We start from the raw sequence: 18504 nt of genomic DNA, 5'->3' as shown, positions 1-18504 counted from the left end.
TAATATATTGATTATATTATCGATGGGACGCATCATTTAGTTACTACAGTAGATTTGAAAATATTACTCAATTGAATGTTAGTCAATCAAGTGAAAAGGGATCAACAATGTTGACAGGCAATTAATAGTTAGCTATTTATGTTAAATATTGTTGAGTGTTTTCGGATGTTTTATAGACCAAACAAGTAATTGATAATTCTTAGTTGTAGGAGCAATTTTTTGGGGGGTCTTTATCCAGTGCATAAATCACCAAATCTGTGGGTATAGTACAAGTATTGTGTTCAGGTCATTGTATTAGTTTGTAGAATTTGATCTCATGTGATTTACCCTTATATCTCTGTACAATGCCATGATATTTTAATTTGGCATTCCTGTAACAAAGTGTGATTTGTTGCGTAAGCCTAGATAAAGTCAACCCATTCATATAAAATTATAAATCAGTAACACCAAGAAGTGCATTTGAGGTTACAATTAACACATTTTATAATACAAAAACATCCCAACACTCAAATCTGTGCAACATCTTTTAAATAAGCGAGCTTCTTCGAGACAAGTGCAGGAAGCAACATTTTATATTAAATACAGTGTAGTCTGACACACCAAGCTCTGTACGTGTCAAAGTAACAGAACTGACCCAAGCTAGTGAGGCAAGTTTCATACAAACACCAATACAAATTAAATGAGGCGATGCTAACTTTCAGCGAAGTTGTAAAACACATTCCTACACTAAATATGAAAAATAATGCATAATTCAACAACAGCTTACATGGAGCATATTTTAATATTATACACAATATATTAATGTCACATTTCATTCATTTGGATCATTTAAAAACTCAATATAAACTGCTTTTGAACAGGATAATTTCACACAAGTCATTATGCTCTGCAGTTGAATGTCACCTCAACGCTATTGCATTGAATGTCAGTTTTCTCGGTCAGTCCACCTCTCATACACTGCTCACTTCTCTTTAAAAACACACCAAGACAGAAAAAACATCCCAAAAGCCCCAACATCACATTGACTTCAGCTAAAAAGGGGTTACATGTAAAGACTACTGGTGGTTCAGTTACACCTGGTTGTTCCTCTTATTTGAAGTGATGATGCAATTTTGATTGAATAAAAAAAACAGTTCTGTATTTACCAGTGCTTTACTGTATTCTAGAAAGGTTGTCACTTTCTGCAATTATTATAAAAAAACACAAATATTAACAAACAAGTTGACAAATAATCATCACCAATTCTAAATGACTAATAAAATACCATACACAACAATGCCAATGATCTTTAGTTTTCCCATAATAAAAAAGTAAAAAAGGTTAATAGCAAATTAATTTGCATAACGTTTAGCATAAATGTACTCAGGGTGTGTGGATTGGTATGGCACCCCTGACTGGACATACTAAATGTGTCACACAGCGCAAAGTGTCCAAACAATATTTAATCATTTAAGGTAGAAGAGTTGAAGGTAACATGTAGGTTGTAGGACGATGCTTAGGCTAGTATTCTAATGTTTGTATGAATAAATTCAAGGTTATGTCTGTTTAAAAATGTCTGACATTGACTACAAGACAACGTGTGACCTTGTGATACAGTATTAAAGATCTGCCAGTGTACTTGAGAATCAGTCCACCAGACTCCCACGTAATATGATCCCTCTAGAATTGATCAAACCCTGAATGCAACTTTTACAATATTCAGTAAATTGATACACACTGTATTGCACACTGTATTTCTCTTGCCGGGTGCATCCTTCACCCTCTCATAGAGGAGCTGATTCAGTGTCGATCTTATTTCATTATTTCTTTCCTCCGTGGCCATTCACAAATCTGTTCTTCCCACAAGCTCTCTTCCGTTTTGTTGCTTGTAAACTTCTTAATGTATTCCTCTGATCTATGGAAGGAAAAAGACATAACTATGTCAAACATTTTGGATGGAGTTTTCAGAAGAGTTTTCACCAATCTGCCTGGTATGAGACTGACCTGCAAGGCCATCGGGGACAAAGCCACACGAGCCGCCAACACTCCCGTCATCGTAGTCCTCACTTTGTACAGACATGCTCTGTAAACCGAAGGAAACTCAGTGTGATGAATAAAAAGATAGACAGCTAGCTCTAAAGAGTGACTAAACAGCAAGCTAGAAAACTAACTAACTAACTTTTTTTTTACTGACAGTAGGAAAAGCATAGGTGTAAATAACAACATTTCCTTTAGCTGCTTTAGTTTCAGGCTCCAGGTATTGTGCATGCTGGCTCACTGTCACACTGTCCTGCCTTACTGGTGGACACTTGAATCGAACAGAGCCATCGTTAATGTTATTAGTAACACCTGTGTTTTTCTACTGCGACAACTCAAAGTGTCTGTTGTGTATAGGGTGTATTCTGGCTTTAACTTTAACAACAGTAAGGAAGCGAAACAAGATTTCCTCTGAAAGTTACTCTGAAAACATTTTGTAAATTAATACTTGTATAACTGAACCAAAGCAACATCTCACCTTCAGTTTATGAGTCTCATACAACATCATCCCATACAAACAGATAAGTGTGATGAGTGCCTACAATGGAGAAGAGGATGCAAAACAAGTTTGGTTAACACTATTTTTTGTTCTTTTCCAGGGTCACAAGCAGAAATACGCACCCTAAAGTTGCATAATATTACACAGATACATGTTACAGCAACAACATGTCCACACTTTCTGAATGAACATAGCTAACACTATAGAGTTTTTAGTGTCTTATATACAGTCTATGTTTTTTAGACTGTTTGAAGGTGCCAAATTCAGTGTTGTACAGTGAATACCGTTGGGCTTCAAAACACGCTACAGGTCCCTGACACACTTAATTGTGGCTGTTACAAATCAACTGTTATCAGAAATAACTAGCTGAGGTAAGGCATGATATCCTTTTTAAACATACTTGTCCATGAAGGCGGGAAGCATACATTGACAGTTGTTGATGTCCCTTTTTGAAAACGGTACATAGGGCATCACAGTGCTATCATATTTACACAGGAAGCATAGTTGCATAATTGTGATGCATCTGCTCTGGACTGACTGAAGTAAATCATATCCTCCATAAGGAAGGAAGGAAGGAAGGAAGGACAGACAGACAGACAGACAGGCACACAGACAGACACACACACACACCTTACCAGACAAAGCAGCCACAGGAGTACAGAAAGAATTTGCGTCTTGGAAAACAAGTCTTGACTGAATTTCACACAAGCAAGAGCCTCAAGGAAAGAAATGGCCCTAAGGGGGAAACATAAGAGATGAATGGTTGGTTAGGTTACTCTGCAGTTTTTTTTTTTGACCCCCTCTCTTGGCGACACCATTTCATTGATGTGGAGCCTCTATGAATGCATAACATTTGCGACATATGAGTTCAAAAGCATGTGCTCAGTAATATTGTTCCTCAAACGTCAAATCCATAACAATATTCAGTCACCATACTGCTGTGGGAAACGCACTTAAAATTGTAAAGGTTACACTTTTAGAGAGCAGCCTCAATGTTAAGTAAATTCATGCAAACATAGAAAGACCATCACGTTGCTAATGAAACTAGTGCAGACTGAGGGCATTTGCAGCTTTGTATCTGAGGTGAGGACAATACCTACATTACGTTATGAAATTCAATTGACTACAAAAAGGTAAAGTATTTGTCAACTACACTAACATAGCTTGAAGGACCTGGAAAAACCTGCTTGTTGGTAACATAGTGGACAACACAGCAGTGGTTTCAGTGTGGACTGATCTCAGTTTGGCTGAGCTGTCGCCACGTGTGGGTTGTAGTTGTGCGAGAACTTTGATTTGTCCTCATATTTGAATATACGACATCCGCGCCTCGCCAACCAATAACTTTCAACCATAAACAGGAATACGTCAGGAACACGTGTACCAAAGTATCCGTTCTGATTTGTTCGGTTAAAAGCAGAGATACACAATCAGCCTGGGCATAGCTATTGTTATGTTTGTCGATCAAAGAAAACCTCTCAGACTCTGGACAAAGTTCAGTGTTAGTCTGCTTATCAGACTACTGCTATCAATGCTAAAAGCAACGTATAGTTATGGCACTTGCAATACAAAAATAAATGACAGTCCAATAATTCCTACTAGGGGCACACCAAGTTTTCAAACCTACTAATAATGCAGCTTGTTTCTAGGCCAGAAAATAATATGATTAGTAAAACAGTAAAAAAGATACTTACCCAAACACCCAGCATTGTGTGCCAACTCGTTTACATCGAGTGTCTGTTAGGTATGCATAATATTGTCTGAAAGGATGGAGAAAAAGAAAATGTGTAGTATTTAAAACAAGTATTTCAGGTTTCCAGACAGCCTGAATGCATTTCCCCTAAAAAAAAAAAGCTATTCGTCATGCCAAAAAAGGTAGTATTTATTTTATGTCGTATCTTAATCTAGTGTGCAAGTGTATCATGTTTATTGTTGCTCGTAAGTGTAAGGATGTTATTCTGAAGGTTGAACATACCGTACAGTGGGTGCAGTGACGCTTCCAAGGAGGAAGATACGACACCAGCTGAGAGGGTGAGACGCCTGGAAGACGAAGATGTGCTTGAGGAAGAATGTGTTCAACTCTGTCAGCTGTGAAGATAAAGGGTTTCAGACACACAAGATTAAAGGATTTGTTTTGGATATTTTGGATATTTGCTGACAAGTGTGAGCAGCAGGATGCCATAGAGGAGGAGCGTTTGGAATATTTGATCCACTGATTAATTAAAAAGTGATACAGCTCTAATAGCGAGTACAATCTAACAGGTAAGTAAAAGATCAAAGAATAGAGTACCTGCCATAAGATCATAAAGAGATAGATGCCTGCTAGTCTCTGGATGGAGGACTTTGGGTCAAACCAGCGCACATAGGTCCAGCTGGCCGGGGTGAACTGGAGCACGGCTCGCTTTAACTTCCCTGTGGTGGAGTGGATTTCCCTGAACAGAGATATACACATCATGCATCAAACATAGTATGCAGTGTTTTAGTATCATAAACTATCCACTTTCTGTAGGAACTATCAACTAAATTATTCCGTTGGGAATCTTCTAGTACAGTATTACCCGATTTTGTAGCTGTATCAAAAGAAAACATTAGAAAAGACCTTGAACTAACAATGATACCTCATACTTTCACATTGTTTAGGCTTTTTTCTTCTTCTTCTTTTTTTTTTTAAAAAGGACAATGAAAATAATTAAAAGGACAAAAGGAAAAAAAAACACAAGCTTTACTGACTTGATGCTGGCCCAGCGGTAGGTCCTCATCTCCAAAAACCGGCAGAGGGTCATACCCAGCCAGATGCCTCCTCCATTACACAACAGTATGTCCAGTATCACCTGATCCCACCAGCACTCTGCAAAGTTTGGCAGCAGGTGCATGAAGAACAGCTGTGAAAAAAAAAACTGAGTGACAATGTATTCATGTGATGAAAGAGACAGATCAAGGGACCACATTTCTAAAGTATGTTATTTGAGTGGCACCCTGTTGCAGTTGATTCTATGATGAATGAATTGGGTACGAGGCAAAATCATCGTAATCTAATCCCCACCAGTCAACAGCAGTCAAGCCAACAGCACTTGTTATGTGCAGAAACTCCTGCTCATACTACTGCTTTGTTATGATGAGCTTCTCCCAAACAAGCAATCCTTGTTGCCTGCATAGACCGAGTTGAAGCAATGTTGTGTGCCTGTGTGAGCTGACTCACTACAAATATCAAGTAATTACTTTTTTTGTACGGCTGAATTTCTGTTTAGGTCCTTGGACAGCTGCGATTCATGCAACAGATTTAAAAACAGGCAACCACATCTTGAACATGTGCATGTTACCTCAGTGAGCTCCCAGGTGATGCTGATGGTCCAACAGAGGCCGTAACTGCGAATGAGCAGAGCCTTTACTGCCCAACCAGCAAAGTGGCCAAATGCAAAGATGTCGAAGTGGCTCAGCACCCGCTCCCATGTTATCACGGTACAGTTCACAGCATATTCCTGGAAGGGGAAAGGTGACTGAATTATAAGAAACACAACAGCAACCAAAAAAACACTTGATTTTTACAACTGGAAATGAAGAGCTGGAAGTGTTTTCATTTTGATTTACAATATTCTAAAAACATGCATATATAAAGCAGCCCTTTTTTCTCAAGAAAGCAGGGAAATGTGTTTGGATATTAGAACCGACAGATTTCTCTCTATGTCTCCACCCTTCCATCCATTCTGACATCTTCCAACATTTAGTATAGGGCTGCAACAACGAATCGATAAAATCGATATCGATTAGCAAAAGTGTTGGCAACGAATTTCATTATCGATTCGTTGTGTCGCGCGATTATTAAAGCCTAGTTTATGGTTCTCCGTCACGTGACGCCGTCGTTGAGCATTCGAAGTTCTGCGTCGAGGGACCGCATTGCTCTGCAATTAACCGCCATGCCGCCAGGGGGTGTGCCTGTGTGGTTTCAGGGGTTATAGCCGAATTCCGGTCACAGTAAACAATGGCGACCAAGTTGGAGCGGCTGCATTAAAGTTGGAGCTCATCAATATTGAAGAGCAAATGCTTATATTGCAAATGATGAAGCGCAGGCGACAGAGAAGACGTTTGCGGAGGTGATCTGTACGACCACTAAACCGGTCGAGGCTGGGAAAAAGCAACAGCCGGAAATTACGTTCTGAGCGGACCAATCACAGCGCTTACGGTCCGCGTCAACGCGAGGATTTTTTGGAGGTGCGAGTCAGGCTACGGCGTAGGGGTCTGCGTCGACGGCGTAGAACCATAAACTAGGCTTACGCCGGGCAATAAGTCGCGGAGAAGAAAAAAAAGAGCGGAGCAGAGCAACTGGCCGGCCAGCGTTTCTGAGATTGAAGTGAGACACGAGAAAAGCTGAGGTTGTGATGTTCTCAAAAATAGAAGATCTTTGACAAGTCGAGTCTTGGCCAATCAGCGTCTTCATGTTCCTCAAACTTGTTTTTAATGGAAGCTAGTCAGCTTGCTATCACGTTAGCTAACGTGTTTGGTTGTGTATTGTCGTTAAAGTTACGTTATGTTCCGTTACAGTTCAGTCTTGCTTGTAAAAAAACGTAACGTGATGAAACATGCCGTCACCCCCCCCGTCTGGTTCAGTTCACGCTGTCACTCGTTAACGTTAAACCGGCGGATCTGGCTGCAGGTTTTTTTTTTTTTTTATTGATTTTTTACTCAAAGTAGAATGAAGCAAATCACGTAGTTGGGCTTAGCCAACAACGTGACGTCGTGGTCACAAGAGACCCAGAATGAAAGAGTTTAAGGAAGAGGACGCTCTATATGTAGCAGTACAGCTTCCCTCTGTCCCAGTATTTCATACATATTGATAAAGCAGGGTATGCTAAATGCAGCCTCTGGAGGGATCAATTTCAGTAAAAAGGGCTCACATTTGGCAGATGTAAAGCATAGATGTGTATGTTTTTAGTGTTAGTCCATTTTATTGTTTTAATTAACAGCTCAGGGATGTTCAAGGAGAAACCTGTTTGTGCACTTTCAGAAGATGTTTTGCACTGTCACTTCTGTTTTTGAATAAAGGGTTGGAAATTAACGCTTTTTTGATAAAAACATTTTTTTTATCCGATTAATCGAAAAAATAATCAACCGATTAATCGATTATTAAAATAATCGTTAGTTGCAGCCCTAATTTAGTATAATATGTGGTGTGAGCTCTGATAGTTTAGATGACAGAGTTTTAAAACAATCCTCACCATGATATCAGCTTCCCGCTTGGCATATCGCAGATTTGGGTCAAGCCAGTACATCAGTATCTTAACTTGGTCCCAGTTGAGGAAGATGAGGAAGGCAAAAAACAGGAAGTACAGAACACTGAGGCCTGCCGATGACAGGAGATAATAAGTGAGGATAAAGAAAATTGAAAACTGAATCGACGAAGAAAAATGTGAATGATGCAAAGCGGGTGTGACACATGTGGGTGAGCACTCACCAAACACCATTCTCCATATTGCAGGGTGTGGCCTGGTAAAAGGTCCTGATGAAGAAAGCAACATATTGCTAAGTGACTCTTAGTAAGTAGAGGTACAGTTGACAAAAGAAAGTCTTAACTCAAGGTCCACTAAGTCTTTTTCCAATGTCACTTCAGCAGATAATTAGCTCCCTCATTAAGACCACCTGTTATCACTTCAAGTTCCATATTTCATAACTGTGCTATCTTACTGACATCTCAACAAGCCCTCTCAATGGAAGATTAGGTTAAAAGCTCTGGAAAAAGTTAGTGACTGAACCGTAAATTAAGATTCTTTTAACAATACACATTCACACTGAATCCCGACAAATGTTTAGATTAGGCACTGCCGTCTTTGTATCTAATATTTATATCAAGAAAATGAAGTATGGCTGTAGCTAACAATTATTTGTATTATCTGAGGATCATCTCAGAATAATCTTTTGGTTAATGGAATGTCAGAAAAACTGTGAAAAATACCTTTCACAATTTCCTAAGGCCCATAGTGACATCTTCATATCGCTCAATTCGTTCAACCAAAAGTCCAAAACCAAGATATATTGAATTCAACAGCGCATAATTTAAAAAGCAGCAAATCCTCACATTTGAAAAGCTGGAAGCAGAGAATATTTGGCATTTGCGCTTGAAAAATGAAAAAAATGACAGACTTTTAACTTGTTTTCAAAGTAGCTGCCTATCATGTTAGATGACTAATTGTTTCAGAACTACAGTGGACTAAAGAAGAAAATAGGTTGGGCTGAGGTTAAACACACAGCAATGTAGGTTTAGACACACATCTTACCATTAGGAAAGGCCAGGACACTGATGACCAAGAAGAAGAAGACAACCACCAGAATACCAACTCGGAGGTTGTTGTCAGAGTGGCCGTCATCCCTGAAACATCACATACCACATGGTAACAATAGGAAGCTTCATAATATATTCAGCACTGGGAATATTGCATTCAGTCAGGCTGGCTAGATATTGAACAAGGGCGCTTTTGTACTCGTAGCTTTTACGAAACAGCACTTGGAAGACAAAGTTCAGTACACAATTTAGTTTAACGTTACCTTGTAAACGCAAAGTACATGAGGCTCAGCACAGTAGCTGTCAGGAGTGTGATGGTATGTGGCTTATAGAAGAAATCAAGGCAGATTTCGTTCACTTGTTGCTCGTTTATATTTAGGAAATGTAACTTATAGTTGACGTCATCCTTCCGAAGTGTTCCGGGAGAAACGGCGTCGTCCATGTCGCTGTAGTGAGCTCTCTCCTTCATTTTGACGACGTAAACTAATTAGATATTGAGATAGCAGAGCGACAAGTTGACGTGAAGTTGTCTGCGAGAGCACCTTACCGAAACCCCGAAGACGGACTGAACCATAGAGATAATGGGGGTGTTTAAAGTTGATCATACACGTTCTAGCATTCACTCAAATAAATAGCACAAACCGTGAATACAATAACGTTTACGTGATATACTTTCCGTAGGAGCTTCATCATTAAAAATCAGCTTTTTTTTAAAATGTTTTACCTCATGTGTATATTAAATGAATTAAGTGTTACCCACACATATGTCGTTGTGGTATATTCAGTGTGACACTTCCGTGAAGTCCTTCCGTTTAAATACACGTGTAAACGGTTGACATTGTGCGCCACCTTGGTGAAAGATAGAGATGCATTGAGGATACAATTATTGTGAGTAAATAGTTAACATCCTAAAATAATGTTTTGGGCTCAGCGTTCCCCCCCAGGCTCTAAAGAGGCGTTCATTCTCATAGCTCGCTAGCATTTAACGCTAGCGATTGATCTGCTTTAAACTCGCCTCTTGTAGGAGAACAGTTCAGTCTGAAACTTGTGTTTTATATCATACCTACATTAATACATAACTCATGGAAAGGCATGTCTAATTGCCTTTCTGTAATTATGAATACAACTTAGTTTTTTTCTTCACGCCATCACACTAATAAACAGCTAAATTAAGCAGTCAATAACCACCAATACGCATAGTTACAAACAGTATGGCCTTACAATAAGTGGCAACTTGCAAATATGTGTATGTTTCAGAGCAGTCCTTCACTGCTCGTTTATTATTTCATGCACATAAAACCACATCTGTATGTAGCTAAAGTACTTTGTTATCCATGCATTAATTTATTCAAACATTCTTTGCATTTGTTCAAGACGTAGTAGATAGTTTGTTCATCCTCTTACCTGTTAGTTGTAAAGATACTTGGCCAAAAAAGTTTAATCTTATTTGGATTCTAATTTAACTTCACTCTAAAGAGTTTTAAACTATTATTGTGTACGTTTTCATGAAGTACTTTCAGTGTGTCCAGATTGAGCATGATGATACCACAACCTCTTGTTTTGATGGTGCTAGATACCAAGAAAATGCTGTTGATGGTATCAGACAGGTTAGACTGTCCTTGTCTAGATATAATAATAGTAATCCATATATTGTACAGCCCCTCAAACCATGATACCTTTTTTCTTTCTTAGAATCATCATGGCTTCATCCTGTACACAGCTGTGTCTACAATGCAGACGCCTTCTTTGCTCCAAGACTGTGGCTAGTACCTGGCAGTATTACATTCAAGTTCGCAATTGCAGTAGAGTTACAAGGGTACCCACCAGAATCCTAGATGGATCTTCAGTGGTTAAGAGGAATCGCATAACAAATCAGGGAAGACAAATGCGGAATCAACAGATGTTCTGTTACAGCGATTTAGCTGCCAAACATCTGGCAACTGAGGCTAAGAATGACAAGGGTGTTGAAGAAACATCTCGAGCTAATGTTGTCGTGTACAAAAGCCCCCTGTTGCCAATCAGAGATGCTGTGCCGGAAAGCCAGGTGTCATTAGGTAAATATTGGTTTGCTTTAGTTGACCCTAACTTGTTCATTTAACATTAGAATTCACTTCACATGTTATTTCTTGAGTGCGTTCCATCTGTATTTTCTTCATTTAACAGATCTGGATGCAGCTGCTGAATTTTCAGCATTAGAGGTGATCAGTGATGAAGAGGCTGTCAGTATATCTGTTCCTTCTGCCATGCCTCCTGCCTCCACCTCTCTAAGAGACTATGTTGACCAGTCTGAGACTCTCAGCAAACTGGTAGAGCTAGGTAATTAAACCACAGACTTTCAAAATATTGTAGAGAACAATGTAAGTCATATTGACTTGTAGTTTGGAAGCTTAATCAGATTTATTGCAATAATTATTTGTGATCATTCATCCTCTCATTGCAGGTGTAAACCTGTGGAAGCTTGAACAGAGGCCCAACGTGGGGTCCATGCTACTTAGGCTCGACTTCAACACCGACGTGGCCCCAAGGCTGCTGTTCCTCAAAGAGATCGGGGTGGAGGACTCTCGCTTTGGCTATGTCATCACGCACAACCCCTTCATTCTCACTGAGAGTTTGGAACACCTACAGTCCAGGTGACATAATAATAAGAATAATCATAATAATAAGAATCTCAGAAACGAAAGCATTATATGCCAAATTTCTTCTCTCTGACAAGAGAAGTCACATAAAACAATCTAATCGTATATAGTGTATACTTTTTTTAGTGGTGACGTGTCAGGTCATATTCCTTCTCTTGAGTTGCACCTCCAGTGAAACTGTTCTCTTTTTGTTGTTTGCAAAGGGTGAATTTTCTCAAATCAAAGAAGTTCAGTTCTGAGACTGTTGCATCCATGGTGTCCAGAGCGCCGTATCTGCTTAACTTCAGTGTGAAGAGGATGGACAACAGGCTGGGTTTCTATCAGCAGCAACTCAACCTCAGTGCTTCTAATGTAAGTTAACTGATATACTGATGCAATGAGATAGTCATGAGCAGCTCAGTCATGTTTGTATCATGTTGTTTTTTTCACAAAAATACACTTTGTCTTCGTCGGTAAATGGTAAATCATAGTTAGTTTTCTCTCTTCAGACACGGAACATTCTAGGTCGTCTACCCAGATTACTGTGTGGCAGTTTGGAGCCTGTTAAAGAAAATTTAAAGGTATCGGATGACAAAATATATCATCATAAAACATTGAGTAACCTTGAGCTGCTATGTTTGAATGTGTTTTTGTTAATGTGTTCAACAGGTGTGTGAAATAGAGCTTGGCTTTAAGGAAAATGAGATCCAACACATAGTCATTGCTGTCCCAAAAGTGCTGACTGCCAATAAAAGGAAGCTAACCCAAATATTTGACCTCCTCCACAATATCATGAAGGTGCCCCACAACCTGATCGCCAAGTTCCCACAGGTAGATGGACAGCTGTTGGTTGATTCTTTTTACTTTTTAAAAACAACTTGGGATTATAATTATTTTATATTATCTCCATATTCAGAATTGTATAACTTGAATTTCTGATATGTCCTCCCATAGGTCTTCAATTCCAAGTACTTGCGTGTCAGAGAGCGCCACCTGTTCCTCGAATACCTTGGGAAAGCTCAGTATGATCCAACTCTGCCCAACTACATCTCCCTGGACCGCCTGGTGTCGGTGCCTGATGAGACTTTTTGCACTGAGTCGGCTATGGCCACACTCGAAGATTTTTATTTGTTCCAAAAGACACTTTGATTCTTCATGAGGGGACATTATAAAGGACTTCAAAAAACAAGCACACAGAATATGTACCATAATGTCAGACATGCAGGCTTTCAAGGCTTTAACATACCGGCTGAGTTTGAAATGCAATGTTTGCTTTGTAATGTGATGTTTAATAAATGCTCATAGTGCATATCTTTTCTTCTGACTGAACCCAAAAACTGTCTATTTAAAGAGTTCATTAATGTGATAAAAGTGCCTGTAAAACATTTTTGGGGCTTAGTATAAATCGGATCATTGATCATATATTGATAACTGCCTGTAATTAGAGGAGATTGCGTACATGTGAATGCATCAGTAATACTGATCAATTAGTACAATATATAAAAACATAACAGTGAAAGTGGTTAGTTCACTGCATATTTGGTACATTTACTTTAAATACTTGAGGTTAATTTTGCTGCAATTATTAAACTGGTTATTACTCAAATAAGATTTTGAATACTGAGCTTCTGCTTGTAATTGGGGTGTTTTTATATTCTGGTATTGGTGATCTACTTAAAAAGATCTGTACAATTAACTGATCTGTACTCAAGCCACCATTTCAGTTATTGATGGACTTTTACTGTAAGTACGCTACCTTCACATTCAATCAGTCTTGATCAAATGAGGATAGTGGTGTCTTATACATCAAATTAATTTTTTTTTAATTTGTTTTTATTTTATTTGTTTAGCTTTTCAGACTATTTATCACCCAAACATGTATTATTTTATTAGCATGAAAATATGCTGTTCATCATAGCCTGTAAATGAGAAACTCTAAACACATCGTGTGCAATTACGCAATTTCCCGTTGACCTTAATGCGCCTCCTTACCCAGGAGGCACCGCGGTCGGTCTTAGTGGTAAAAATGGCGTCGAGGGCACCAGGTACTGTAACATCGTTCCCTGTTTACATTTTATGTTGTAAATTAACTCGCTATAGATCGTGTTTTACTTGTATGGCGTAATGTATGTTATACTGTCACACGGGTTATTGTATTATATCCGTTGTGTCTGACTGTTTGTCTCCTTTGACTTGTGTGTCCTTTAGTGTCCTCTTGCTAACTTATGCTAAGGGTACTGGTTAGCTGCTGTTAGCTCAGCACTAGCCACTGGTGCTAACGTCGCTGCTGTCACCGTGAACATATATATTTGACAACTACACGCTGGTTTTACTTTCCCTTTAGTGATTGGTAGTTTATTAGTTGGTTCCCAAACAGCTGTTATAGCGTCCAGCGGTCGTTTGGTGCTCCGCGGTAACATCTGACCTGTAGCTACTCGGTGACGTTAGCTCCTTAGCATCACGGCATTGTGTTTTTTTCATCTGTCATTCCGCAGAGAGGCACGTTATCTAACTGGTTGTCACGAAAACGTCTTGACCAGATAGTGTAGTTATAGGATTCCAATCATTTAGCGTTATCTGAGGGGAAGTAGCTACTGGGCCGCCTGAAATACACTTATTATTGCAACACTATCACTATTGGAAGCATAACGTTAATGTTGCTCATCCCCTTGCATGTCTGAGTGAAACTTATGAATATAGATGTTGCTTGCATCAAAGGTCAAGTTCCTGCTGCGTGACTGATCCTGATTGTGTGTTTCTTGTCCTGTTCACAGCAGCGACAGGCCGGCTCTTGGTTGGGGCCCGCAAATGGTATTATGGCTTGTGTGGCTTCAATAAGCTTGGTAAGCTCAAATATATTGATTAAAATACTCAGTATTAAACCTTACAGTGCTACTCGTGTTTGAAGTAACAGTATGTCAAGGCTACTCGTGTAATTGGATAAGGGGCTGTTTCTTTGATTTGCCATCTAGCATCTTAAGCATTGCCTATTTTGTTATGTAGGTTTATTGCGTGACGATACGATCCTTGAGGATGCCGATGTAAAAGAGGCCCTGAGGAGACTCCCAGAGAACCAGTACAATGACAGGATGTTCAGGCTTAAGAGAGCCCTGGATCTCTCGATGAAGCAGCAGATCCTCCCTAAAGACCAGTGGACGAAATATGAAGCGGTACATAACATTTTCTCTTTTTTTCTCAATACTTGCTTACTTTTAAAACATTTACTTAAATCATTTTTGTAGCCAAATGTAAAAAAGTGAATTATTCAGTATGAATGTTAACATTTCAGGTGTTAGTAAGTAGAAAAGGAATAATAAAATACATCTTTTGTAGGGGCTTTGATCATAATGATAATAATCATAACAACATTTTCCAATCCCATGTATTGTTCTTCTCTTTTCCTTTTTAGGATTTTCGTTACCTTACACCTTATCTGGAGGAGGTGATCCGTGAGAAGAACGAAAGGGAAGAATGGATGAAGAAATAGCTGGTTCCTGGTCAAAGCTGTTTATCCTCGTATTCAGTCGGTGCATGCGTGTCCTCTGGTGTAATTAAGATTAAATCTTACCTATATAATATAGTGCTCATTAAAAAAATGTACATTTTGAAAGACGTGGAAGGGTCACTTTTTATGATGTAGTGTAGAGGGGTATTTAAAGATTTGATTTATTGGTAAAACAAAACTGTTACAAGTATACTTTCTTAATTCTGATCAGTTCCATGTTGCAAACATGTTCTGTTTGCATTTCAAAATCCAGTTATACAAAACATTTAAACCAGAATATAGTCATAAGAAAATGTAAGAAAAATATCTTAGGCAAACTTCAAGTATCTACCATAACTACTACAGTAGCTACATCTATCAGGCTTACAGACTGTTGGACATACCGAGATCAAAGTGATTCTCTATTGAGACAATAGGCTCGTTCGAGATCAGCCAGTTCTGCGCAGAATCAACGCGCAATGCATGCCGGTTAGATTTGTGTCTGACTTGGTCCCGACTTGCTCTGACGTCATGCACACGTGGTCAACGATCATCCCACGATACCGAGCCGGTCGTCGATTTCAGAGCCAGGCGCCGCAGTAGCTCTCCACCGCCTGCGTGGCCCAGTGCATGATGGGAAACGCCTGGCCGCCACATCAGAGAGCTGATTGGCTCTTAGAACTGACAGCAAACATCACGTGTTGTAGAAAATCCTTATTTTATGTGTAGTTGTAATACTTAATGCTTGATTGTTGACTATTCGTCTCATGTTTATTCTAAAAACACGTCTTGTGTGGTTGATGATACAAAATGTTATTTATATAACACATCAAAGCCAGTAGTAATGTATTTCACAGGCAGACATAAAAAGAGCAAAGGATGCAGCTGCACACTCATTTCTACATAAATATATATTCATGAACGCATATGAATAAATCCAAACGTGATCTGTAAACTACAAGTAGACAAAAGTTCAGAACTAACAGGATGTCATTTTTTCTGTAACTTCCTGTGTATACTTTGAAGGCAGCTGAAAACTGTCCGACTTGATCGCAGTTTATTGACAACGCCGCCTGCTCTCGTCTGGATTCCAGGCGAGGCGCAGCTCTAACAAACAAGCCTATTATCTTGTCAGGAATGGAGGCCACGTGTATGATAAACCAAAGCTAGACAAAAAAATCTAGCTTACTTTATATACTTTGCCAGCTATCTGAAATGGCACTACATTAAAACATAGCAAAGCATGAAAATTCTTTTGGACAGTTTGAGGATTTGGGTCTGCTTTAAACAAATTTGTGAAAACAATCTGAGTTCATGACCCATCTCTGTTGGTGCATTTACTTAATCCCACCACAGGAAGCCCTGCTAATTATCTTTCTCAGCCTCTGATCTCCTGTTGTTCACCTCAGTTATGCTCCCGATGAAGTTCCCAATGACGCTGGTAAAAGATTTTAACATGGATACGCCTAGCTCTTTACTGGTTTCATTAATCTCTGGGTCATAGGCCCCCATGAGTGGGGAGCACACCTCCACACTCCCTCTACCAGCTCCTTCCAGGATCCCCATCAGCTGACCCCTGGCCTCCTGAAAGAGCTCCTTGTTGTACAGCAGTAAATCAGAATCGTTAAGAGGATAAGTGACATCCTCAGAGTAACACTGGCGGGGAACTGGCATCTCTATGTATTTTAACTTAGGAAAACCCACAGATAGCATGGAGAATAACCTCTGCAGGGCTGCAGAGGTCAGAGGGTTCCCCAGGAGTTTGAGCTCCTCTAGCCCCTGACAGCAAGTCAGAGCATCTGTGAAGGCGTCCATGTGCTCGTCCTCGATGTTACATTCTTCAAGGACCAAGCTGACCAATGTGGATGAGCAACGACGGAGCAGTTTGTGGAAACAGGTGGGGAAAGAGCTGAAGATGTCGTGTCCGCTGATGTCCAGACGGACCAGAAATTCACTGTGGAGGCTGTTCGACAGGTAGGTCATGTCCAGACGGTTCAGGCAGCAGTTGGCCAACTCCAAGCACTGCAGTGGAGTGTTGAGGGGACTGGGTGAAGAAAACAGAGGGAACAACATTATTCTGGGATGAAGGATCCAGAAATTCAACATGTTTCTGTAGTGAAGAGCGAGCAGATACATATTATGGTTTGTGTTGGTCCTCATGAAGGATTTGTTATGTAGGATTGGTGCCATAAATGCTTATTTATATCTTTTTGGAAGTCAATTTCCATTTGAACTACATCCAGAATGTGTTTTGGCTAACCTGCCATTGGGGCCAGGTGCAGCTGTCTCTCCTCACTCTGGCATCATGTCAGCAATTTTAACATCAAAATTCCACCCATTGTTAAGAGTCTTAACACTGCAATGTGCTGTGACTCTAATCGATGGTGACTATTATGAGCTATATTACAGCTTTTGATACTGCAAAGAGCATATACGACAGACACCTGAGGCATCCATCTCACCCACATAACTACAAACAAGGACAACTTGTCTCTCTTCATCCTTCCCTTTTGTTCATTAACTCACTTTAGCAGTCTGCGTAGGTGTCCAGTTAGAGTTGAGAACCCAACAAAGAGCTCAGTCAGGCCGCTTAGTTGTGCCAGCAGGTTACCAATGAGGGACATGACATCATCATCATCAGAGCCCAACCTCCTGATATCTAAAGCTCCAGCCGGCACGGTCAAAGACTGTAATTTGGGGAATTCCACCTTGGATAGCAGTACCTCCAAGTGTGTGGCCTCCAGGGGAACATTGTGGACTACCTCCAGCTTTAAAATGGATTCAGTGTCTGCGAGGCGAAGAACATAGAACAGCTGCTTGAGGGAGAGGGAATCAGCCCGAAAACTGACAAAGCGAAGCTTCAGTGGACAGTAGCGGAGGAGTAGGAAGGTCTGAGCCACCTGCTCATAGTTGCGGCCTGTGACGAAGCCGTTCAGACGGACGTCAATAGATGTTTCAAAGGCAGCTGGGGACACGTCGTTGGCTTGCATGGCCACCATGGTCTCATAGCACATTTGAGTGAGGAGGTGGGTTCTTGCCCATCGACCCAGTGTGGATTGGCAGGGGCAGTGCTGCTGCTCGACATCCCTCAGGGCAGTCAGGTCCACCATCTGCAAGCACTTGGCGTATGTCCTCGGAGGAGACAGCACATAAGCCTATGACAAACAAGGAGACATTATTTAAATATCTTTTGAAGTGATTCTCTAGTCCACCTATAATTATTTATGATGATTGCATGACAACAACAAGTCAATACAGATGTGTTTAAGCCAATGAGGCCACAAACGGTACAGAAAAACATGAGGATGGCATCAATATGACAGGGCATCTTGAGACCATCTAAGTACCTTTAGGCCAGTCAGAATCGACTCCAAACAAAGCCGGCAGGTGCGTGAGGTGAGGTCTATCTGACAGTCGGCTGTTTCTCCCAGGAGCCTGTGTAGCTCCAGCACAGGAAGAGGCCATGCCTGGACCAAAACACGCAGCAAGTCAGCCTGCTCATGGAGGTAGCAGGCCTTGAAGAGAAGTGGGTAGAGGTTAAAAGACACGCAGTTGAGGTTCTCCAGAGCACTCGGTCCACTCTGAACGAAGCCCTCGGCAGCAAGGAACCGCAGTGACT

The 18504-nt window shown here is 40.3% G+C and overlaps 4 protein-coding genes across 4 annotated transcripts in view; 2 read left to right on the top strand and 2 right to left on the bottom strand.

Moving 5' to 3' along the window:
• Nucleotides 1-485: 485 nt before the first annotated feature.
• Nucleotides 486-9255, bottom strand: ptdss1b (phosphatidylserine synthase 1b; the record flags this gene model as incomplete). Its single annotated transcript, XM_079231562.1, has 13 exons — nt 486-1894; nt 1984-2062; nt 2495-2554; nt 3151-3250; nt 4207-4272; nt 4488-4600; nt 4803-4944; nt 5243-5394; nt 5833-5991; nt 7726-7850; nt 7962-8006; nt 8782-8873; nt 9050-9255. 13 exons carry the CDS (start codon nt 9253-9255, stop codon nt 1800-1802), a joined length of 1434 nt encoding a protein of 477 aa, XP_079087688.1. The 3' UTR covers nt 486-1799.
• Nucleotides 9256-10485: 1230 nt separating this feature from the next.
• mterf3 (mitochondrial transcription termination factor 3) lies at nt 10486-12708 on the top strand (the record flags this gene model as incomplete). Its single annotated transcript, XM_079232157.1, has 7 exons — nt 10486-10840; nt 10950-11102; nt 11227-11416; nt 11626-11773; nt 11911-11982; nt 12071-12232; nt 12356-12708. The coding sequence occupies 7 exons, from the start codon at nt 10486-10488 to the stop codon at nt 12548-12550; spliced, it is 1275 nt and encodes a 424-aa protein (XP_079088283.1). The 3' UTR covers nt 12551-12708.
• Nucleotides 12709-13410: 702 nt separating this feature from the next.
• Nucleotides 13411-15026, top strand: uqcrb (ubiquinol-cytochrome c reductase binding protein). Its single transcript, XM_079232199.1, has 4 exons — nt 13411-13446; nt 14176-14244; nt 14405-14571; nt 14811-15026. The coding sequence occupies exons 1-4, from the start codon at nt 13428-13430 to the stop codon at nt 14886-14888; spliced, it is 333 nt and encodes a 110-aa protein (XP_079088325.1). The 5' UTR covers nt 13411-13427; the 3' UTR covers nt 14889-15026.
• Nucleotides 15027-15158: 132 nt separating this feature from the next.
• lrrc14b (leucine rich repeat containing 14B) overlaps nt 15159-18504 on the bottom strand; it is a gene marked incomplete at its 5' end in the record, with an annotated part of 3350 nt that continues 4 nt past the window's right edge. Inside the window, 3 exons of the mRNA XM_079232197.1 lie at nt 15159-16929; nt 17412-18040; nt 18233-18504. The exon at nt 18233-18504 is cut by the window's right edge and continues 4 nt beyond it. Coding sequence (XP_079088323.1) covers nt 16251-16929; nt 17412-18040; nt 18233-18504 — 1580 coding nt within the window. The 3' untranslated portion in view covers nt 15159-16250. The remainder of the gene's footprint in view (nt 16930-17411; nt 18041-18232) is intronic.

This window comes from Taurulus bubalis (assembly GCF_910589615.1).
Source record: "Taurulus bubalis genome assembly, chromosome: 16".
Lineage (NCBI taxonomy): Eukaryota > Metazoa > Chordata > Actinopteri > Perciformes > Cottidae > Taurulus > Taurulus bubalis.
The sequence above is the reverse complement of the archived record's forward strand: the minus strand, read 5'-3'. Positions and strand labels throughout refer to the sequence as shown.